The sequence below is a fragment of the Callorhinchus milii genome, unplaced genomic scaffold, assembly GCF_018977255.1.
Source record: "Callorhinchus milii isolate IMCB2004 unplaced genomic scaffold, IMCB_Cmil_1.0 Scaffold6, whole genome shotgun sequence".
Taxonomy (NCBI): domain Eukaryota; kingdom Metazoa; phylum Chordata; class Chondrichthyes; order Chimaeriformes; family Callorhinchidae; genus Callorhinchus; species Callorhinchus milii.
Window position 1 is genome coordinate 16,252,087 of NW_024704747.1, and position 25,610 is coordinate 16,277,696.

At 41.6% G+C, this 25,610-nt stretch overlaps 1 protein-coding gene across 1 annotated transcript; it reads left to right on the forward strand.

The window, feature by feature from the left end:
• The first annotated feature begins 2,029 nt into the window (after positions 1-2,029).
• tmem237a (transmembrane protein 237a) lies at positions 2,030-24,085 on the forward strand. The gene is made up of 13 exons (XM_042336461.1): positions 2,030-2,110; positions 6,818-6,849; positions 7,918-7,931; positions 9,514-9,567; positions 10,293-10,397; positions 11,266-11,380; positions 12,410-12,567; positions 14,395-14,515; positions 16,079-16,270; positions 18,623-18,696; positions 19,954-20,098; positions 21,215-21,336; positions 22,083-24,085. Exons 1-13 carry the CDS (start codon positions 2,081-2,083, stop codon positions 22,148-22,150), a joined length of 1,230 nt encoding a protein of 409 aa, XP_042192395.1. The 5' UTR covers positions 2,030-2,080; the 3' UTR covers positions 22,151-24,085.
• Positions 24,086-25,610: the final 1,525 nt, after the last annotated feature.

The window sequence follows — 25,610 nt, forward strand, 5'->3', positions numbered from 1 at the left end:
ATATGCCTGCAATTCTAAAACTGGGACCTTCCTGCCCTTGCTCAAGTCATTTATGAGCTTTTTGGAGGCACGTTCTCGCGTTCAAAAGAGATAAAAAATTAGAGGGTGAGCTCACTAACAATATTCCTGGAATAAGGCGACGACAGTATTTGGAGAGGCGAGGCAATGTGCATGATAGAGGAGGCGTTTATTTGAAAACTAAACAACAACCAGTGATGGGTACAATATTAAGGTTTTGTTCTTGTCTTTGTGCTGAATGTTGATCGATCCTTTAAATATTAGAGAAAAGCGAATTAGAAATCCAGAACTTTAACCACTAATATTATATGCAGTATACAGTGCACAATGTACATTAACTTGACACAGAGCACATAATTCTTTGTACATGCAAATAGCGTGTCCTGAAGCTCTCTCAAACATTTACTGTGTGTAATCTAATCTGACAAATGTTCTGTCTAAATGTGATGGTTAAGTAATAAAGTGTTATAATTAGTCAGTTTCACTGCTGGGGCACACCAGTTTTGGTTTCCCTGCTGACCTGTCACAGTACTTAATGTTGTGTTCTATCATTTAAGTAATCCTTGCATTTGACATGGCATCTTATTTACATAATTGAAACATGCCATAGCGTTGCACAGGATTTTATTGTAAGATGTGGTACCTGCATTTTTGGTAAGCGAACACAGGATGCCCACAAATGAATGCCCGATTTCATCTGGGGGACTATCTATTTTCGAATACTGCCATTGGAGTCTTTAACCAGAACAAACAGACGGGAACTCGGTTTGATGTTTAAATCAAAGGATGACACCTCTGACAATCCAGCAGTTCCCCAGCAGTGCACTGGAGTGTCAGCCTACATTATGAGTTCAAAGTCCTGATGTGTGATTTGAATCCACAGCTTTCTGATTCAGGGGTGAGAATGCTTACAAATGAGCCAGGTTGACACTTCAACCACAGAATCAATCCTGTCAACGTTTCATGAATCAAGGGAGATCCTGATTTATATTTCCTAGTACCATTAATGCAAATATATCAAAAGAACAGTTTCATCCCGATGTATCCTGTGAATCACATGAAGGATTACAAAAGACAAAATACTGCAGATGCTGGAAATCTGAAATAAAAACAGAAGTCGCTGGGAACACGCAGCAGGTCAGGCAGCATCTATGGAGAGAGGAAAATTAGTTAACGTTTCAGGTCGATGACCTTTCGTCAGATCTGGGGCATATTGGAAGGGAGCAGATTATGAGAACGAGCAGAGAAGGGGTGGGGAAAGAAAGACAATGGAAACATATAGGCGGAGGACAGAAGGTGATGAGATCAGAAGTGAAGGATTACATCCCTTTGCACAGATGAACTTGTTCTGATGTTGAAATTGCGCTCGTACGTTACGGCAAATGACTGTTTCAGCATTTTCCAGCCACTGACACTAAAAGTGTTTTTAGTTAGCACACGTGGAACCCCATCACGGTGCTTCAAGTCGATTGCAGGCAGAGATTACACAGCGGGACACTAAGAACCAGCTGAACCGAGTGCTTGTGGAGTCCTGGAGCTCAGTGGTTAGAGCACTCGCTTTGCAAGTGAGAGACCTGAGTTCAATTCCAGGCAGAGGGCGAAACCTTGGGCAAGTTTCCTTACTCCACACAGAGCCTAATAATAATCCCTACAAAACCAAAAAACAATAATAAATTGGTCATTTTCAATCCACGACTGTTTGTGGGACATTGCTGTGCGCAATTGGCTGCCGCGTTCGCCCACAAATATACAGTCAATTCACTTCACAGTGTGTTCTGTGAAGCTCTTTGGGACGTCCTCCAGACGTGAAAAGCGCTATATCAAATGCGAGGATTATTATTGTTGTTGTTGTTGTTGTTGAACTGAGTGCTTGGTTCAGGACCAGCTCCACTCACCCGTCAATCACAGAGCTGGCACCGCCCTCCACCGGGCGGGGCAAAGAGCGTCAATCCCCCGCGGACTCCACCCCCTGCCGATGATTGACGTGCGCCGCCGGCGCCCCGGAAGTGGTTGCGAGAGCCGGTGACCCGGGAGCTGCCACGGCAACGGGCCAAAGCGCATCATGGAGATGGAGCAGGAGACCTGCGACTTGGTCAGTAACAAACAATACAACACAGGGACATCTAACCCTCCACACGGCACCCTGCGCTGTGCTGGTGCAGGGACCTGAACCTGACTCACATTACACCCCTCACGGACAGTTAGTTTGTTAAATGGAATTTTCTACCATTTTGTTTTGTGGAGGGGGGAGGGCGCGGGGGGGAGGTTTCATGTTCTCTTGTTCATAAAATACTTTGTTCAGAACTTGCTCTCTCCATATCAGGTGCCACTCTGTGCTGATTCCAAAGCGCGGAGCCTTACCTGTTTTTTTGTTGTTATTTATTTCTTAATGCGGGTAACGACAATTGAGATGTGGTGTTTGTGTTTCTTTGCTGCATCTTAAACTCACCTTTGTTTCTCTGGTTCTCTCCCTTTCCCTTTCCTCCCCCCCCCCACCATGAAATGTTATCGCAGGGTATTACTTCTTATATTGGAAACCCATAGAAACGTCACGGGGCAACATTCTGCGAACGTTAAGTTTCTGTGTGCTACATTTGTTTTCAGACTCTTGTCACTGTGCCTCAAAAGTATGAAACAAATCCACAAGCACTTTCACCTTTCGCCTGTAATCACGGGTAGAAATTGATTGTGATTTCATTCAAAAACAGCTCGCTGAGTACAAATCACACAACAACAACAACAACTTGCATTTATATAATGACTCTCATGCAGGGTAGAGTCCCAGAGCACAGGGTAGCGTTCCACACACTTGGAAGAGGACAAATACATCCGAAGAAGTTAATCCTAACAATTGTAAACCAGAATGCAAGGCACACAAGGTAGTCATGCTTTAAATCGGTAATTCCAGTGCAATTTTGTTAGTGCAATGGATTAAATACCCACTTCTGTAAGTGAAATGCAGTATATGCAAGGATGGTGAATCCTGACTTCTGTAACTGAAGTGTAATGGATACAAGGAAGACATTATTTTTAATAAATATAATCCTTGCATTTGATGTACCATCTTATCAAATGTTGAGATATCACAAAGCACTTCATAGATTATACAGTAAAGTGGTACGATTGTGTGTATTTTGTGGGCAAACATGGCAGCCAATTTGTGCACAGCAATATCCCACAAAAAGCCAAGTGAGTGACCATTTTTATTTTGAGTTTGTCAGCTAGGACACCAGGAGAAACTCTCTTCCCTTTTCAAATAGTATTGTGGTATCTTTAACATTCACCTGGACAGGTAGACAAGATCTTGGTTTAACGTCTCATCTGAAGGACAGCACCTCTACCAATGTAGCACACTGCAATGGCATGTCTGCATTGACTATATGGCTTCCAATTGCCGACGTGGGGTTTGAACCCACAACATTCTGACTCAGGTGAGAGCGCTTATTATAACTGAGCCAGACTGACACCATTGTATTACCAATGCATCCATTGATGAAAGTCCATTCATTTCACTTTAAACACTTGTGTTCTTTGCTGAGTCATGTCAAATCCTATTAAATGACAAAGTATAAAGTATAGCTGGATTGCTGGACAGATTGAATAGGCAGGTGTATGGTGAGTTTACAATGAGATAAGATGTTACACTTTGTGCCAATATAATCAATATAAGCTCTCGACCGCCCCACTATTCAATTTCCACATTTAAGTATTGTTGCATTTAGATCCAAATTGGAAAATAAATCAATGAACTTCAGTGACTGATTTATCCACTTTGATTTTGATTGGTGACATCTTTGCACCACACAACAACTTTAAATGGTGGTTTGAATTGGAAGAATCATTCGTCACCACAGCAACAATTGTTTAACAATGCAATTGCAGATCAACTGTGACATTCTTTGAGTGTTTGGAAGATTTACATCCCCGTATTGAAGGGAAGGGAAACGGGGAGAGGGAAATGAGTTCTTGTTGTGTATTCCTCTGACTATCTTAGAAAATCACATCCTTAATGAAAGAAAGAACTTGAAATTTTAGAGTGTTTCAACGGTGTTTCAGCTAATTGCTGTCAAATGCATTGAATGTTTTGTAGGTAAATATAGCAGCACATAGCAGGGTCGCACAAAAAGCCAATGTAATCTATAGGATTGTTGACTAGCAGAAGCTCCCTTCTCTATTCAAATCGTATCATTGGATCTTTATCATTCACCTAAACTATCTGTCTTGTTTTCCCTTTCTGTGGGGAAAAGCAAGACTTGAATTGGCAAATGCTCATGATGGGACAAAAGAAATTGGACTGACCCTCCAGCAAGCCTCTGCTTGGGATTGAAATGTCAGCAAAATGCCAATTGGTCCCTCAACATTGTAAATGTAACATATTATTGCCTCAAGCGTGGAATCTAGTGGAGAATTACTGAATCAGATAACCATAATAGAGTACAATTTACCTTTATGTCTTTTTTTTTGCTTCACGTTGGAAGAACGTCTCAACGTGCTTTGCATAGCTTGCACCCGAGCCGGGGTATAAAATACTGTTTCATTATTGCAACAAACTGTATGAATCGAGTCCTTCCCAGCAACCTGAATCCACAAGTGATACTGGATGGATGCATTCCTATCCTTCACTTGCAACTTGAGGTACATCCATAGTGGAAGAACCTGGAAAATACATTGGATTTTTTTTTGCTGCATCAGCGTATTTAAGACTCTGAGCCCTGATTACCTTTTTAGAGGTTGTGTCATGGACCAGACATCCAGCTAATCTCCTGAGTCAGATATTGCTGGGGACAGATTTGGTGTGGGATTAGTGAGATGCAGAGCAGGCGCAAGGACCCTTTCCAAGTGCAGCCGGCTGGCTTGGAACGTGAGTGTAATGAAAAAGAAACAGTTGGTGAGTCTGGATTGTTTGCGGAAGACGAGCATTTTAGCAGGTTATGGTATGCCAGCAACTAGTCAGTGTTGCCGGCATACCATAACTTTTATCCAGTGATTCTCTCTTATCCAGTTCGTGAAATCGCTGGTTGGTGTCATTGTGATCATTGTATTGTGAAATATTGTAGTTGATATTCTGATGAATATTAGTATTTGGTAGTATTATTTATATAGTAATATTAGTATTTATTTTTAATAATAATAAACCTTGCTTTTGAAATAGTGTCTTATCACGTCATTAAGACCTTTCAAAGCCCTTCACGGAATATACTGTAAAGTGAATTGATTGTATATTTTGTGGGCAAAATGCAGCAGCCAATTGCATACAATGGTATCCCACAAACAGTTGTGGATTGAGTGACCACATGATTTATTTATATATTTATTTTTATTTGTCATTGCTTTCCTTTCACAGCAACTGGAAATATAAGCAAACGTAACTGCCGAGTGATTTAAAATGAGTCCTTTTCCAGTTAGAAACGGTCCTGCTGTGTGACTTTGTGCCCCTGCTCGGCACTGCCTTTTATTCCCTACATCTCCCATTTTCTCCTGGATTTGCTTTATAGATGTATCAGTCCTTTGCAGTCACTTCTCTCTCCTTTCTATTTTGAAACCAAGTGAGACTATTAAGAAACCAAATTAAGATTAGGTGTCAGTTTGGCTCATCTGAAAGCACTCCTCTGGGTCAGCCCCATATTGTGACTTAGAACACACCCATTCTTGGCTGATACTCCAGTGCTGGGGGTGCACTCATTGTTGTAGGTGTCTTCCTTTGGATGAGATGTTAAACTGAGGTCTTGTCTGCCTGTTCAGATCCCATGGAACTATTCAAAAAGTTTAATAATAATAATAATCCTTGTATTTGATATAGTGCTTTTCACGTCTTCTAGACATCTCAAATCGCTTCACAGAATATAGTGTTAAGTGAATTGATTGTATATTTGTGGGCGAAATGCGGCAGCCAATTGCGCACAGCAGAGTCCCACAAACAGTCTTGGATTGAAAATGACCAATTTTATTATGGTTTTGTTTTTTGGAGGGATTATATGAAAGAAACATCTTGATACACTTAACAGAATAAGATTAGATAGAAATAAAGCAGATAATATTAGAGAGCCAAAAGCCACAACTAATTTGTGCCAGTAGCATCCCACAAACTATAATGAGAAGAGTAACCAAGTAATTTAAAGGGGTGATTTTTAAGGAGTTACTGCAAGCACTAATAATGGGGGGGGAAACTCCACATTAGTGAAGACACCCGCTAATAAGAATAATAAGAATACTTGCATTGGATATAGCACCTTATCACGTCATTGAGATGTCTCAAAGTGCTTCACAGAATGAGTTGCAAAGTGGATTGACCGTGTATTTTTGGGCAAAACGTGGCAGCCAAATGCAGACAGCAGAGTCCCAGAAACAGCCATGGATGACCAAATCATTATTATTTTTTTTATTTGATGGGATTTTTAAGCTAAATAGAATGCTGAGGGACAACTTTCACCTGGTGAGAGGTGAACAAATGAGTGAGTTAGCAAATGATTAGAGTGAGTTTATAAATGGTGATGGGTTGGCAAATGAGAGAAACCAACCAAGTTGCATTTATCCAGTTAGCGTCCTTCACTTAGGATATTGTCTCAGAGTACTTTACAGATATAGTCAGATACCAAGAAAGGGCAGCACTTCTATATTTAACACTCACAGCACTAAGGGCTTATGAGCTGAATTACACTGTGCGCTCCTGTAAGATTAGAGAGCTGCAATGACTGGACGAAGAGCTTGTATTAGGAGATGGGAACGTGATCGACTTAAGCCTTTGTAGCATGTACATGCAAGATTCTAGCCCTAATATTTCTCTGTGCTTTTCTTCCAGCGTACACCTCGTGCCCTCCCACCAATACCAAGGTAAGTCTGTTGAATACAAAAGTGTTAAGTATCCATCAAGTGCATAGGGAATAGTAAATATCTCCACATGGGGTTATAAAATGAGCTGAGAGAATCTCTATGCAGAACAACAGACAGCTGGAAGGAAGGGGTCTGTTATTTGTAACATATACAGGCTCTGGATTTTTCCACTTTGGAGTTTTCCACGAGGACTTTGTATCTTCTGTTACCTCAACTATTTATTGCTGAATGCTACAATAACCCATTAACATTATGGCTGAGAGGTTTTGCATCACCTTTGTTGGGATTGTAATGTTACTTCAGCGTTAAAATAGCACAAGTAATTGCAAAAGGGAATTTTACTGGCTGTGTCATTGGTCTGTGATGTTTTGTATACAGTATTTATAGCACACCTTGCTAAGCCTTATAGATATTTGACCTGAACCCTGGCCAACATGCAGGATTGGCTAAAATGTCCCACCAAACACCATGCACTTCTCCCGACAACTTCCTGATCTGCTACTGCAAAAAAAATCTTAACATGAGCATTGTATGGTCCTGTCTTCATTTGTACATAAAGTGTAATGAAGGGCTGGTTAACTGGGAGTAGCCATAGAGCAGTGGAAGGTGATTTGAATGAAGTATTTAAGATAATGAAAGGAATTGATAGCTTAAATGGTGGAGACTCTTCACCATCCTTTTAAAATCAGAACCAAGGTGGTTAGAACTGAGGTCAGGAAGCATTTCTTCACACAAAGGGTTGTAAAACGTATGTCCCAGAAAGCTGTGGAAGGGGATTCAATAAGGATGTTTAAAGGAGAGATGAACATATATTTAGGAGTAGTGATTTAGGGGTGTAGTGAACGTGCATTGGGATTAACAAATCTGGTAAAATCTAATAAACTAGTGAAACAGGTTCAATGGACTGAATGGCCTCCTCCTGCTCTCCTATGACTCTATGCTCTTATAATGATGTGTGCGTTATTGCCTTATATTGCTGCTCAAAAACAATATTTTTTTGCGTATATACAATGCTTTCTATTTACTTTCTTTTTTAATTTTTTTTACCATGGCTTTTTGTGAATAAAGCACCGAGAATACAGGTAAGCGCTGATATGCTTAGTACTTTTTATTTTGGATTTTAACATTTCTGTATATAATTCTGTGTGAGCTATACTCCCATGATTCTGGGAATGAGAGGAGAAATGCTGACCAGTGTTCCTACTTCCTATCCAATTGTGTTTGTATGCCTATGTGTGTGTACATGTGTGTGTAGACATTCAGCAATATAGAAACTACTTTTACAGAAGCCTGTGATTTACAGCTAAATCCTTTGTTGACCCTCACTGTCCAGTATCATACATCTGTTTGGTTGAGATAATAAAGGGGTACTTCTTCATATGATCTTCAGAGAAGGGAGGTGTATTGCAGAGGTTGTGTTCAGTGTTCTAGGAGTTCACAGTGAAATGTGGACACTGTGCCCTAGAATCGTGGGACATTGGTTCTCCTCTAATTCAAATACGCTGTCAGCTCCTTATTGTCATCTGAACCATGAGGGAAAAGTGCAGAGTAGCAGCCTGGTGCTTCCTTTCAGTAACTAAAGAAGAGACATTCAGAAAATTTTCAAGCATTCTGAGCTGATGAGTTGGTGGAGGCCTGGGGCTAGGCTTTAATTATCTTCGTCAAGTGGGAGAAGGATGGGGGTGTGGAGCATGGAGAAGGATCTGAGGAGAGAAGGTGGTGGACAGAATTACCAAATTAATTTTAAAACTTGATCAGATGGTTTTATTGATGTTTCTTCTGTGGAAATTTTATTGAATTGTCAACTCTTTGATGTTTTGAACATATAGAGATAACAGAAACTGTGCTACATGTTATATGGTGGGGGGGGAAGGGAGGGTTATCATTTGGATATAAACATGTTGGAAGTGTCCTGTGGGTAAGAATGTATTTACTTACAGGAAATTCCAGTTGCAATTATTGATATAATTAATGTTCCTCAAGGGTTTCATTTGCAATAAGTAGAGATAGCTTCAACCATTTTGTGGAAATGTCATTGAAGTAATGCAAAAGGCTGGAGGTTAAAACTGGAAGTGTGACTCATAAGATATTCTAAGAAGTCTGACAAGATCTCCCAGTTATTTAGTGTCCTCCTTACCATTGAAGACATCGCTTTCTCAGGTGGATTTGTACATTGCATCTTGTACATTGGTTACAGCCATTATACTTGCTGTATCATGCACCTATCTGGCCTGCCCCACCATCGGCGGTATGGCCTTCAGCCTTTCTGCTCCCACCATTTGGAACTCCATCCCACAGTCTCTTAGCCTTGGCCCTTCCCTTGTCTCCTTCAAGGCCCGTCTCAAGACTCTTCTTCAACCACATCTTCTTACTCTCCACCCTTCCTGATTCCAACCCTCAGCTCGGGTGCAAATTTTGACTGTCCAGCGACTTTGTACCTCCTCCTGACATGAAAGGTGCTTTACAGATGTAATTTGTTGTTGCTGTGCACAACATATTGCTGGTATAATGGCAAAGATGCCATTGTCTTGTAGCTGCTTCCTAGGCTTTGCTTTGGCTTAAAAGGCTAAGCAATTTTGGTGTGTAAAGCTCTAAATTGTTCCTACCGGTCTTGATAACGTCTGCATGTGTAAACCAGTTCAATTGTTTGTTCTTTTCATCCAGAAATCCCTTTGAGCAAACCTAGAAAGAAAAAAACCAAATCTACGAATGGAGTAGGTAAGCCACTGCACAGTGCTATAGATAACTGCACAGTAGTGCACATATCCACAATGTAATACAAACCCACAGCTGGAGAGAGGGAGTGAACACTCTTCTGGTTTGTAGATGAACACGGACATGTTCTCACCAAGGCTGGATGAGCACAGCTCGGGATTCGAGTGTACCCTGTTGGAATTTCTAGTGCACTCTGTTGGATGGAAATGTCCAATGTTGATCTGTAGATTGGATTATTTAGGGGCAACTGTTTAATTGTCTGTTTTTTATTATATGCACACGCCAGATCCTGAACACAGTGATTGTATTTAAATATTTCTAATCATATGAAATTTGGGGTTTCAGTCTGAATTTCCAATCAACAAATAAAACACTTGATTTATTTTATTACGTCTTCTGCGATGTCCAAATATTTGTCTCTTGGATTTCTGGTAGGAAATAATATCTCGGGATACAGAATATAGTTTGGGGCATGACAAGTACATGACAACTGCCAGAATGGTGGTAAGGCGAACTGGATGGACCTGGTCTTCTTTAGTCTAGCAATTTTTATACTCTTATGTTCTTATTTAGTGGAACAATCTCCTGCCCTGATTTGATTCAAGCCAGCATAGATGGAACTTCTTTTTTGATTAGACATAACAGAAGCTAACTGGTGCATTATTACCTTAAATTGTTGACCTGCATGACCTTTTGACACCTATCCACTGCTTCATGTCATCTTTCAGAGTCGGCCGTATCAACAGGGAGACGTTTGTCTGAGGCTAGAGGGTCTGTGACGTTAGATCCTATTCAGAAGAAAAAGAAGAAGAGAAAGTCACTTCCAGCACCTGGTCAGTCTTATATCTAGAACAGTCTATAAGTCAGTCTTATATCTAGAACAATTCAACCAAGGGATATTTTCAGAGACCATAGTTTGGTTGGTGACAGCTCACCCTATCTCTGGGCTCATTTAGTGCCCCTGTTTTTGAGCTCTGTAGTTAAACCAGTGTAGCATTCTTTAAAACTTCTGTTACTCAGAAGTTCTGAGAAGATCAAATAAGTCCCGAGAATGGTTGTGTAATTTTAGTATGTAGCGGAGTCCTGTAGCGTATTGTTCCTGTTCCAATTTGAAGTAGTCTTCTAATCATCCAGGGATGAACAGTACTATCTTGATCTCCAGATATGTGAGATCATCTTTCCTGTGGGCCCCCCTCCTTTCATAAGGTTCTGCCCTTATCTCTTTCTTCTATTGTTGCGTTACTTCCCTTAATCTTAACCTTGCTTTTACTGCTCTGCTACTTCCTGCTTATTACTGGTATTTTTACGAGGTCTTTCTTTGATCAGGCCGATCGTTTGGTTCTTAGTTGCTTTGTCTGATGTGTAGTACAATCTTCCTGTTTTTCCAAGCTGCAAGCTATGTGCCTCACACACACACATTCCTCTCTTTATTACAGTCACTCAATCCATGACTGTTTGTGGGACACTGCTGTGCACAATCGGCTGCCGCTTTTTGCCCCAAAAATATACAGTCAATCTACTTCCGTGAAGCTCTTTGCGATGTCTCATCAATGTGATGCGGCGCTATATCAAATACAAGGATTGTAATTATTATTATATAATTTGAGCATTTTGGGATTGAAAGAATATAAAGAGTAAAAATTAAAACTGAGTGTGAGTTTTGAGACCATCACTCTTAACTGCTCCTGTTTTATTTTGTAGATTTGGAAACCACCATCAGCCAACAAAGTGTTTCTGATGGCTCATATGTGTACACTGGACAAGAGGAGAATCAGACAGAGGGGGAATTGATCCGTAAAACCAGGAAGAGAGCCAAGTAAGTGATGTGTACCCAATGTGTGCAAGTCCATCATATGTTATTGAGTCAGACCTCATTACCCTTTCCACTTGCTGACTCCTCTCCTCAGAATCTCTGGAATTCATGCTGCCCATGCTCCTTACCCTGTTATCCTGCTGATCTGTCAACTCTTCAAATGAAATGATAAACTAAGATAGCTTCTGCCTGTTATAATAATAATGATAATCCTTGCATTTGATATAGCGCTTTTCACGTCTTCTAGATGTCTCAAAGCGCTTCACAGAATATGTTGTAAAGTGGATTGATTGTATATTTGTGGGCGAAACACAGCAGCCAATTGCGCACATCAGTGTCCCCCAAGCAGTCGTAGATTGAAAATGAACAATTTATTATTGTTTTGTTTTGGAGGGATTATTATTAGGCTCTGTGTGGAGTAAGGAAACTTGCCCAAGGTTTCGCCCTGCCAGGAATTGAACCCAGGTGTCTTACAAGGCGAGTGCTCTAACCACTGAGCTACAGGACTTCTGATGGTTCAGGCGGGAATAAAGATTTGACTGCACTGCTTCAAGAGCAAGGAATATTATAATAACAACTTTGATATAGCGCCTTATCATGTGGTTGAGACATCTCAAAATGCTTCGACTGTAAAATGGTTTAACAGTGTATTTTGTGGGTGAAACCCGGCAGCCAATTGCACACAGCGATGTCTCACAAAGAGCCATGTTTGTGGGAATTGCTGTGCACAATGAGGAATATTGCCTCCTCATCTAAATTCACCAAACAACACATAAGTTACTCAGTTGCTTATTCATCTCATTGCTGCTATAGGAAGTTTGCTGTCACAGATTAGCTGCTGCTTCTAGCTACATAATTGTCACTGCACTTCAATGTAATTGATTGTTGTAGATGGTTTACAGTGGTGAAAGCCTGTAGCAATTTTTACATCCCTTTATTTAGATACAAGCAGGTATCTTGTAGTGTTGTTATAAAACACTGAAAGTGCAGGATTACGATCCTAAACAAGAGGTCTGTTTAAAACCCAAACAGGAAGAGCCGGCTAGCGGAGCTCGAGTACACCAATGAGCTTGGAGTGGAGGAAGATGACATCATTAGCGATGGATTGCCACCTCGACCTCACGGGCCTCTCTTTGCAATATCTCCTGGGACCAGCCACCCTGTGGACAAAGTGTTTCTCGAGAGAAACCGTAGGTTTACTTTGAGGAATAGTGAAATAGTGATGCCTATTTCATGGAGTATAATAGAGAGAGTTTAGGGAACAGTGAACTCTTATTTCAGGAAGTATGGGTATTGATGGGTTTCGAGACAGCTGCCTGGCCTCTGGCAGACACAGCAGTAACCTCATCATGTGTTGTGGGCAGTGCCATGCATTTTGGCTGTGATATCACTTATACCCAACTCCCAGAGGTTGCCGTTTGCTCCGGCCACACAAGTTTTGTGCTGAAACAGAGACTGAGAAAACGAGAGGTGTTGGAGGCCAAAGATCAGCTCAGGAATGAAATTACCTGATGGTCGGGTGCCATTCTGGATCTGTTTTTTGTTCAATGCTGGTGTTTGCAGGCTCCAGCACAGGATTCGAGTGAGGGGGATAGGTGATCACAGCATATGTGACATTATCTCATGTGCTCCTCAGTAATTTCAGTCAAGGATTATTATTCAATAAATTATGAAGAGCAGGATCCCATTAACTGGATGCCATCTCCATTTGTCAATGGCTTTTCACTGGAGGAAGGTGAACCAGAGACAAATCTTTCTTTGTACTGCAGTGAGCCTCAGTTCCAATCAGTGGCATGTTTTCGTTTCCAGTGAAGTTTGCTCGATTGGGTGGTGCTTTTCCCCCTCATTGAGACGTCTTTATTTCATAGATTCATAGAATGTTACGGCACAGAAGGAGGCCATTCGGCCCAAAGAGTCTGTGCCGGCTCTTTGACAGAGCAACAACAACAACAAGATTCCATTTATAAAGCGCCTTTCACGTCAGGAGGACGTCCCAAGGTGCTGTACAGTTGGGTCAGGACCCGAGCAAGGGGGAAATGGTCAGGGTGAGGGGAAGGAAGGGAGGGAGCGAGGAGGGGGTAGAGAGTCGAGAGGGGAGCTGAAGGCACGGTCAAAGAGAAAGGTCTTGAGACCGGCCTTGAAGGAGGAAAGGGAGGAGGCAAGGCGAAGGCACTGGGGGATAGAGTTCCAGAGCCTAGGGGCTGAGAGGCTGAAGGCCCGGCCACCGATGGTAGGGCGGTTGGGCGGGGGATGTGGAGCAGACCGGAGCCAGAGGAACGGAGGGTACGGGCAGGTAGGTAGGGGGATAGTAGGTCGGAGAGGTAGGAGGGAGCAAGGCCGTGAATGGCCTTGTTGGTGAGGATGAGGATCTTGAAATCGATCCTCTGGGGGATGGGGAGCCAGTGGAGGCGAGCGAGGGTGGGAGTGATGTGGTCCTGAAGAATGACCTGCAGCTTGTGGAGGGAGGTGCCAGGAAGGCCGGCGAGGAGAGAGTTCCCATAGTCCAGCCTTTCAGGCAGATCATTCCAAATTCGAACAACTCGCTGAGTGAAAAAAATTCTTCTAACCTCCCCTCTGCTTCTTTTGGTAGATATCTTAAGACTGTGACCATGGGTCACAGACACACCTACCAGCGGAAACAGCTTTTCCTTATCTCGCCTGTCGAAACCTTTCATGATCTTGAAGACCTCTATCAGGTCCCCGCGTAACCTTTTCTGCTCTAATGGGAAAAATTCTAACTTCTCCAGCCTGTCCTCATAGCTAAGGTTCCCCATTCCTGGTATCATTCTCGTGAATCTCCTCTGCACCCTTTCCAGTGCCTTAATGTCTTTCCTGAAGTAAGGTGCCCAGAACTGTCTTACCTCTAGTCCTCTGCTAGTGTAGCTGAGATCAGGAGCTTGCCTCATGGGAAGTGGCAGCTATGAGCCCCATTTGCCCAGTTCTGAGTGACCTGCAGTGCCAGCGCACTGATGCTCTGCTCCATTTCTAAGCCTTTTGATGTCCTCTCCTTTCCTCAGGTCGATTCCAGGCCACTGACAGGGCAGATCTAGTAAAAACCTCCGAACCAATCGATGTTTATATGGAAGTGAAGTCCTGGTCAACGAAAGATGTTGCTTTACAGATGTATCGTGGATTTGGGTAAGAGCAAATAGCACATGGTTGTTTAGCGATAGTAGCTGATGGAAGTGGTTGGTAGTGAATATAAAATCACACTGTGCAGTGTGACTTTGTAGCTCTGAGCTTTACAGGCCAGGAAGACTCCAGGTTCTAACCCTGAACTGTATTGAATTAACTTGTCTCAGTCAGGGCAATCATGTAGGTGTTAATGTTATTATATTATTATTATGTAGTTGTTAATGTTAGCTTCAGTGTCGCTGAGCGAAGGAGGGGAAAATTGGCAGTTTTTCTACTGCTGATGGTTATCGGGGGAGGTGATTTATTTTACTGAGAGCAAGCTGGAGTGCAATGCCGACCACAGATTTTGGGTCTGTTGATCTGTCGACTCTTACATGAAGAATTATCGGATGAGACATTCAACTGAGATCCCTTCTGCCTGTCCATCAGATAATAATATTGGGATCAGATGATAATAATAACAACGACTTGGATTTATATAGCGCCCTCCACGCCGGATGGTGTCTCAGAGCGCTTCATAGTAACGGATCCCGGGGCCGAGCCAGGGGGAGGGGGAGGAAGGTGACCAAAGCCGCGGTCGAAAAGAAAGGTCTTCAGCCGAGACCTGAAAATAGGAAGAGAGGGGACGAGGCGAAGGGAGTTCCAGAGCCTCGGGGTATAGTGGCTGATCCTTTCACTAGTGCTGCTAACATCAAATATCTCAAAATTCTTCCCAGAGAATTGCTGTGAAATGTAGTGACTTTGCATTAGTGGGTAAAGGCAGTAGCAATTTTTGTGCACAGCAGTCGCACAAGCAGCCATGATGTGAATTTCAAATTCATCTGCACGATTGTGGACCAGGATACCGGGAGAAACTTCCTTCTCTTTTTGAATTGTTTTATGGGATTTAGTAAACACCTGAACAGGCAGACGGGACCTTGGTTCCAGGACATTGGAGTCCTGTAGCTCAGTGGTTAGAGCACTCGCTTTCCAAGCGAGAGACCTGAGTTCAATTCCAGGCACAGGGCGAAACCTTGGGCAAGTTTCCTTACTCCACACAGAGCCTAATAATAATCCCTCCAAAACCAAAAACAATAATAAATTGGTCATTTTCAATCTACGACTGTTTGTGGGACATTGCTGTGCGCAATTGGCTGCCGCGTTCGCCCACAAATATACAGTCAATTCACTTTACAGTGTGTTCTGTGAAGCGCTTTGGGACGTCCTCCCGACGTGAAAAGCGCTATATCAAATGCAAGGATTATTATTATTATTATTGGTTTAATGTTGCATCCAAAGGATAGATGGTATGATTTGAGGTGTATTAATCTTTCACTGCATGCAAGAAAGGTGGAAGGCAAATTAGATGGACCTTGGTCTTTTTTTTGTCTAGCATTTCTTATGTTCTTATGTTCATTGGATGAGATGGGTGAACATTTGTAGCATAAGATCACACTCCTATCTCTTATATGCGTGTATCAGTTTGTTTTCATTAACTTTTATAGGACATCTGTTTCTAGTTATGTGATGAAGACCGGCAAACCTCATTTGTGTGTAATGTTAAACCCAGATTTACTTTGCTTTTAGGGTAATTGGACTCTTTGTAAATGGATTTCTGGCTGGATATGCAGTGTGGAATATCGTTGTTATTTACATGCTCGCTGGCCATAATCTTTCTGCTACCAACAATCTGCTGGAGAACTACAGAAAGCTGGCCTACCCCAATCAGTGCCTACTTTACCTGTTGATCACCATCAGCACTGTAGCTGCATTTGACAGGTAGGGGAAATATAATGGAAAAACAGTGGATATTTGTGGTTTGGTGTATCCGATTGGCACTGACTTATGAACTCCTCCCACCAACCACAACTCACTATGTATGGTGGAGTAGGTTTCATCCCTACACAACTCTGATGTCTTATCTGTCTCACAGCTTGCTCATATCGCTCAATTGAATTTGCTAAATTGCGATTTGATTTCCTCTTGAATTTACTGTTGTGATCTGCTTCCACCTCCTTCCTAACTAGTCCATTGTACTTATTCACCACACTCTATAAAGTCAATAAAAATCTACATTGCCTTTTCACTGTGTCTCTTTAGAGCATGAGTCTGTGAACTCTTGTTCTGTATTTTTTGGCTACATTAAGCATATTATTAAGATATAATTTACCCCTTTAGGATGTTGCATACTTAAATAAGATCTCTCTTGAGACTTCTTATCTATGGTATTAACATCACCAGCTTCCATAGCTTCTTCTGACAACTTGGATGCCTAAAGTCAGCTATCAGTCGAGTTGTCTTCCACCTTCCACTATATCCGGACTATGTGAACTTTATCTGTGTCCCTTTACACTACTTGTAATACTTTGGATTGCTTTGCTGCCATGGAATAAAAGATTCTGCAAAGCAAGGGGAATATTGGACAGTTAATGTGTGAGGGTGCCCTCTCTGTCAGTGTCGTGTGTGGCTTGTGTAATCTACGTAGAAAGATGGGAGGAGATTCCAATGGCATTTGGATTTGCACTGAAGATCCCTTTGTTACCTGTGGAGGCTCAGTCCTGATGTCCCGAGCACCTAAAGCAACACCAGTACCAAACTAGTCTTTCATCTGAGACATCTGGCTGTGCTTCATTGCACACAATGAGACATCCTGCGTCAATGATTCGTAATTTACATCAGGAGATGTGTGGCACTGCAGATGGTTTGGAATCAGTAATACTCCTGAGATTTTACTCAGTCGTTTCAGATAATGATGCACCACAGGAGCAAAGCTCAAGTGGTTCACAGACGTCATCTGAAGCTTGAGGTGAAATATGCAGCCTTGTAGTCTATCGTCTAGCTGAACTGAAAACAGTGCTCACGTCAGTTCCACAGGGCACGAAAATAACATTGATTTATGTCTGTGAAAGGTTGTTGTGGTATCAGTACAGAATTATTCTGTGATTCATTTCACAGCAAAGTGCATTTTCCATTTCTGAATGAGACTAGGGGAATTTCATTCTGCATTTCCATACAGTTCCGGGGAGAATATTTAAATACTGTAGTGTAAAATTGATGGAAAGCCATTTATTTGGTTATTTTATTAAATATCTCAATTATTTGCATCCAGTTACTGTATTCAAAATACTTGGTATAAAGTATTTAAGATGCATGTCTTATTGTATAACTTATTGTATTACTGTTGAAATTTAATTGCATTTGGTGGGGTGAATTTATAATATTGATATTAACACCAAAGAGAAGCTTGAGGAGAGATCTTATTGAATGTTACAACCTCCAGGCACTGAGGTCAGTAAATTTACCACCACGTAGAGAATTACAACAACAACAACAACAACTTGGATTTGTATAGCGCCCTCCACGCCGGACGGCGTCTCAGAGCGCTTGAATTAGACGGGGTTTTCCATTGTGGTGAGAGAATTGCTCTCAAAATGTCAGACCAAGCTGCAAGTGATTCTACAAAAGATTCTGGGCCATAAACCATATCTTTTATAATATCATAATAATAATCCTTGATACAGCGCCTTATCACATTGTTGCGACGTCTCAAAGTGCTTTGCAGGATATGCTGTGAAGTGGTTTGACTATGTATCCGTGGGCGAAACATAGCAACCAGTTTGCACACAGCAATATCCCACAAACAGCCATGGATTGAGTGGCCATTCTTATTTGGGAGATTTGTTGGCCAGGTGGGAAGCAGCACCAGTGCTCTGGAATCACATCCTGTACAACACATGGGGTAAATGGGGCAGCACTGCTGGCACGTAGAAGTTTCAATGATGCTTTGGACAAATCAACAATGTAAAAGAATGCAGGAAATCTATGAGACTCAGAAAAGGAATCACAACTGGTGAATCCTGCTGGTACCAGGATATGCCAGAGGCTGATCCCCTGGAGCTTTCCTTCGTCACTGATCCCGATTTATGAATTATTTTTCTTATTCTTGCAAATTAGACCCAAGTGTTTCTAGAATGTTGTGAGTAATGAGGTCAGTAAATTAACGTAAATTAAGTTGTTCAATGTGAGGAAAGTTAGAGACTGCAGATGCTGGGATGGAGTAAACGAATCGGGTTAACTTTAATGTTGTACTGTGCTTCACTTGCCTTTTTTTTGTTGCTCTCCTTTCTCCAGGATTAATCTGGCTAAAACAACAATGTTGGTGCGTGGTATTATAACGCTGGACCCTGCTGCTTGGGCCTCTTTCTGTAAGTGCTTCCAGTGTGTGGATATTTGCAGTTTCAGCCTATTTTCTTACATGTTTAATGCAATCAACCTCACGTCTTTTCAGTCATTTACAATCAGCTATTTCAAATTCTGACATGACTGGGAGAGATTGGATAGCAAGTAGCCTGGAAGATTTGAACTTTCTCCCCCGAGACCAATTTGAATCCAACTTGGGTGTTAGTGAATTAAAATACTGTCCTTTCACCTTTGATTTGAATGTAGTCTGGATCTAAAGCGCAACACTGAAATGCCATACATTTGTAGTTGGTGCCATATCCTTGTACCGTCTACTTTTTCGCCTACAAAATATACAGTCAAATTCACTTTACATTATATTCTGTGAAGCGCTGAAAGGAGATATGAAGTTGAATTGAATTTGAAAACTATTATCGGTGGATCAGAAGCAATGAGTTACATATAATGGAGCAGCCAGTAGGTCAGAAACCAGTCTGAGTTGATTTGACAAACCAGGAGAGTTTTTACGCACAGCTATGATTTGTTCCTTTTTGCATGGGAACATGGTTTTCTTAAATGGCTTGTTGGTTTGTGGCTAAAATTGGCTGCTGCATTTCGCCCACAAAATATACAGTCAACCCACTTTACGATATATTCTGTGAAGCTTTTTGAGATTCTCAACGACGTGATAAGGTGCTATATCAAATGCAAGGATAATTATTATTATTATTACTGTTGCCGACAAGGTAAACCCATCAGAGTGGATTCTCAGAACCATAACTGGCACATAGTTCTAAGAATCAAACCCTTTTCAATCAATTATGATTAATTTTTGACCAGCGTTTTTGATGGTGACATTTTTGCTTTAGAAAATAATAATAATAATTCTTGCATTTGATATAGCGCTTTATCACATCTTCACGACATCCCAAGCGCTTCACAGAATATACTGTAAAGTCAATTGACTGTATATTTTGTGGGCAAAACATGGCAGCCAATTGCGCACAGCAGTGTCACATAAACCGCCGTGGATTCAGTGACCAATTTTTTTTATTTTTTTTTGAAGGATTTATTATCCCCGGAAAAACGATCCACCAATCGACTAACAACCGGGTTCCTACTTACTACTAGGTAACCAGAGGCGTGTGGAGTAAGAAAACCTGCCCAATGTTTCGCCCTCCCAGGAATCGAACCAAGGTCTCTCACTTGATTGTGTTAGACAAACCGCAATAATAACTTTGGTGAATGCTGCTTATTCTATTGTTTCCCTTCTGTCTCTACAGTTTACTTTATGGCCCTGATACTCACTGTGAGCCAACAGCAGTTAAGCGACAGGATTCAGTTCTACTTGGTGCCAGGGGAACCAGTGCCAACGCTTCCACCAATAACACTGCCAACACGTGCACCTATACGCAACATCACCATCTGGTAAAATGCAACAGACCACACCTCTCCTGTACTGTAATTTCCATGGAATTAATCAATGAATGAAATAATCCTTATCACAAAGTGTAGACATTTCATAGCACTTCACAAGATTTGCTGTAAAGTCCAGTGACTGTATTTTTGTAGATGAATGCGGAAGCCAGTTTGCGCCACAGCATTGTCCCACAATCAGACATGAAGTGAACGACCAATTTTATCTGGGAGATTGTTAAAATTTAATTCTCTTTTTGAATAGTGTCATGGGATCTTTAATATCCATCTGAACAGGGAGACAGGGTCTTGATTTAAATGCCTCTACCCTGCATGAAGGGTGCTATATAAATGCAAGTTGTTATTAACATTTCATCTGAAGAATGGCGTCTCTGAAAATACAGAGTACTGCATCAAATGGTCTGAGTCTTTCTATCCACTCACCCCCTGCTGGACCACACTGAGTACTACTACTCTCTGCACTGCTCTGGAGCATCAGCCTAGATTGTGAGTTTGAAGTCCAGACATTGGGCTTGAACCTACAACCTTCTGACTCAGAGGAGCGAGTGCAACCAACTGAGGCAAAGTACCTAAATGTGCACCTCCAAAATATACCATGACTTCATTTTACAGTTAACAATAATAATACTTGCATTTGATGTAGCGCCGTATCACGTCTTCGAGACGTGTCAAAGCGCGTCAATCCTGTGAAGCAGTTTAAGAACGTCTTCCCAAAGTGAAATAGGCTTTGTCAAATGTGAGGATTATTATTATTAACATCATCATCAAAATGCTGAGGTATTTTGGGTTTGGATTATAATGTTTCAAACCACAAAAGCAATTTCACTCGCCAGATTATCAACCCATCCAGCCAGTACTAAGTAATTTTGTAGTGCGAAATGGATTGGCCTGCCATATACCCAGTCATCTCTTTTACTTTAGTTGGCTGAGTGCTGAGATGTGATGATTGCCACGTTACTTAACATAAATATCGTCCCTAAGTTTCACTGCATGTAATAACAGTCATCTTAATGCCTTACCACATTGTACTTCTCAAAGCGCTTCACAGTATTTTCTGTAGTAGCAAAATCCTGAGGAGTCTAATCATTGCCATATGCCTCTGCGTAGGCCTCCTGGGTCAGAGCTTACCATTTTGTATCCCTGGATCGTGGTGAACCTTATTGTGGCTCTCTTGGTCGGGCTGGCCTGGGTCTTCCTGTCCACTCAACCCCTGCTGGATCACACTGAAGGTAATGACAGTTATTGATGTTCCTGAGTATCTCCCCAAAATTACAAGTCAGTAATCAAACAACCTCATAAAGATTCTGATGCGATAATTAAGTTCACTGGCCATTTAACGCAAATAGTCCTTACCAGTGTTTATACACCATTTGAGCCACCATCTCCTCTCTTATATCTTTCTATCCCTTTTCCCTCATGTATGCATCAAGTTTTCTTTAAATGCATTGATGATTTTTGCTTCAACCACAGCCTCTGACAATGTGTCACATTCTCACCACCCTCTGTGTAAAGAGGTTCCTCCTAACCTCTCTTTTAGATCTGCTACTGACTGTTTTATTTTTTTAATATATATATTTCTTCTGTGGTGTGTGTTTTCTGATTACCGTTGACAGTGTGTGTGACAGGAATTGATTACAATTCAGTGCTCCAAACATGTCCCCTAAGTGCAGAGCCTCGGGATCTCAGGATTCTGTGAATGACCATAATATTAGCACACAGCCTCACTGTCACATATCTCAGCACATAGAAGTCTGTACTCAGCGCTAGCAGACAGCCTCAGTGTTATAGGGCTCTGCAGGTATACAGTACTGATGGGCAGCCTCAGTATCACATATCAATAGTTTGTAACTTGATGATTTCTCTATTTCATGAACTACTGAACACAGTGATTCATACTGTAGTGACATTTACCCCATTTATCTGCTAAACGAGATTACTTTCTCAGTACTGATGCTTCGTAACTTTTGCTTTCTAGATTTGATGTTTGCACTGGATACAGATGAGTTTCCTGAGCTAGAAGACAGAACAAAAACACAGACATAAAACTTCTGCATTGTTTCATTGTTACAAATGTTTATATGTCTTTGTGAGACTCGATAGGTTTGATACTTTCAGATCATTTTTGGCATAACCATCTATATAATATTGTTTATAATGTTTTTTTCAGTGTTTATCGTTATGTCTGACATAAGACCATCTATGACTTTGTTGCGATTAGGAGGAAAAAGGTTTTTACAGTTTCTGTTGAAGAGACCTGATGGGTCAGAGTTCAAATCTAGGATTATAATGATCCTTGTACTATATTTGCTATAGCCCCAGATCATGTCATTGAGACATATCAAAGCCCTTCACAGGATTTCCTGTAAAGTCTAGTGACGATGCATTTTGCTGGTAATTAGGTGAAAATCATTTCTCTCTGCTTGTCATTGGGGTCCCTTATGGGTCCCACGTGAAATGAGTCTCAATCCAGATCCCAATGGGTATGAGTTCCGAACACAAAACTGTCAGCATCCCTCAGAGGGCCGCAGGGTAGCTGGAGGGGAAGCGAAGAACATAGGGGTTGTCTGATGAGGAACACTGGTGCAGTTGAGCAGAGGAGGCTACTTCTGTATCTGGGCTGTGATGAATAGCAGACTTGGGATTGTTTGATGCAAACCCTAGACTCTCAAAAAAAACTTTGCATTTGATATAACGCCTAAAGTGTCAGCATCTCAAACCGCCTCACAAGTAATGGCTATCAGATATATATTGACTGTATTTTTAGGCAAATGTGGTAGCTACTTATCATTCAGCAAGGCCCTACAAACAGCCACAAAGTGATGACCAACTGGGTCCATTAAGCTTAATAATTTTCTCCCAATTCGTGCATCCTTTTGGCTCCTGGGATCCAGCATCATCGAAGGATATAATTCCTCCGACACCAGTTGCTTTCTGTCATACCACCCAAGTGAACATTCTTCATGTTTGAATCTTTGCAGGCTGTAGAGGGTGTCATAGCCTCTCCTTATCTCTCCCCACCTGGTTATTCCACAGGTGCCCGGGCAGTCAAGGTTGCTAAACAGGGACCAGAGCCATAACACCTGGCTGATTTTAACCTAAACCAGCAAATTTAGCATGGACTGTGATTTGAAACAGTGAGGTTCCAGTCCATCAGCTGCACCTCTATTCATTATCCCATCAGGCCTGCTCTGAAAGTTCAATTTGTATCCTGGAGATGAATATAATATCAGATCACACTACAAAGGAGTGGTGCTGCCCAAAATTCAGATTGAGGAGCTTTGAGATGGGAGCAGTGTGAGCATTCGTTACATTTGATTCTGCCTCTGAATGCATTCTGAAATGCTGATTTAATCACCAATACTGAGACATTGCACCATTAAGAAATTAATGTGCAAAATGAAATCAAAATAAACCAGAAATTAAACAAGAGAACAGGTGCTGATCAGCCAGTTGCTGTCATGGTGTTTCAATATTGATTCAAAGTGCTTGAAGTAGAGATGCATGGGCAAGGATTTATAAAGATAAAAGTTGGGGGTCATGTGTGGAACATAGGCCTGAAGGGAATCTTGGAGACATGGTTTGGGAAAGTAGTGCAAGTTATTTTCTGGATCCCAAGCTCCTCAACGTGAAATATCAACCTACCAGATTGTTTCAGTGAGTGTGGTTATAATTGGTCCATATTGCTGTTGTGAAATGAGTGACAGAAAAAAATCAATGAAAGGATTCAAAAGAAATCCTTTGATCCAGGCTGCAGTTTGAATAGTAAGCAAACAGGAATCAACAGTAGTAGGATTATGGGTCTCTCAAGCTGTCAGTGTATTTAAATATAACCACACTCTGTTCTGATGCACACTACATGTTGTTCACCTCTTCAGTGGTAGTCCTGTCAAGTCTCATTTGTTTCAAGTGAGAAATATTCATTTGGGATTAGAACTGTAAAGAGTATCACTGTGAAGAATAAACACAGCTTCCTATTTCAATCATTTTGTGATTTGCATTTATTGTTACAATACTAATAATCTCATTTGTAATATTCGAGAAGTGTTGACAGCTTTGAAAGGCTTGGCCACTCATCAGATAGAATCTGATAAAAAGGGATGAATGAGAAAAGTTGATGGAAATTAAATTATAGATGCTTCAGACTATCTGTGAGACCCAGTTTGTCACAGACAGAAACCCAGCCTGTTTCACAGGCAGATATCACACACAGACAGACAGGGTCTCAGCTCTCTCAGCCTGTCTCACACAGAGACAAACAGGGCCTCGGCCTGTCACACACACAGACAGACAGCATCTCAGCTTCTCTCTCAGCCTGTCTCACACACAGACAAACGGGGTCTTGGCCTGTCACACACATAGACAGACAGGATCTCAGCCTGTCTCACACACACAGTCAGGTCTCAGCCTGCCTGTCTCTCTCACACACACAATCATAGAGCGAGACAGATAGGATTTCAGATTGTCTCACATGCTCAGATCTGTGTCACTTGAGCTATTGCTATGTTGACACTGGTTGAAGCGCTTGGGTGGCGATGTGGCCAGGTCGGGGTGGGTTTGTATTTCTGTTGTGCTGTGCCTGTGTAAAAGAACACTTTGGGCTAGCACCTAATGTTTTTTTTAAAAAATGTAAGCCTACAGAAGGTATTTCTTACTCCCTTTGAAGACCTTTTCTTAGTTTGAAAAAGATTTACTAAATGTAAATCGGCCACTGCTGCTACCCATAGGCAGGCAACGCAAGATATTGGGCTACTTTGGATGAGACGTTAAACCAACTGTCTGCCTGTTCAGGTGGATGTTAAAGATCCCTTGTCACTATTCAAAAAGAAAGGGAGTTTATCCCGGTGCCCTGGCCAACAATCCCCTAGATAAATATACAGTCAAAAATATACAAAAATTTACAGTCAAATCACTGTACAAGACATAAGGCGCTATATCAAATGCAGGATTATTATTATTCTAAACGTTGTCACTCACTCCATGGCTGATTGTGGGACATTGTTATGTGCAAATCGGCTACTGTCTTCCACCCACAAAATAGTCACTCCACTTTACAGGTTTCCAGTAAGAGCTTTGAGACGTCTCAACGATTTGATAAATAATAATAAATAATAATAATCCTTGTACTTGATGTAGTATCTTATCATGTCTTTGAAATGTCTCAAAGTGCTTCACAGAATATACTGTAAAGTGAATTGACTTTTGTGGGAGAAATGCAGCAGACAATTGCGCACAACATGTATGAGGGTTTCGTCGGCCTGCGGTGTGAGACAGTGCAGGAGCCAGACAACGTTGCGGAGGTGAGGGAAGGCAGAGCGGGTCATGGCGCAGATGTGGGGTAAAAAGGATAGTTGAAGGTCAAATAAGACCCCAAGGTTCCAGACTGGCTTAACAAGGTGGATGTGCAACCATGGATGGTGATGCTGTCAGCATCTGAGGCGTGGAGGCGCTGATGGGAGCCAATCAGGAGAGCTTCGGTCTTGTTGACGTTCAACTGAAGAAAATT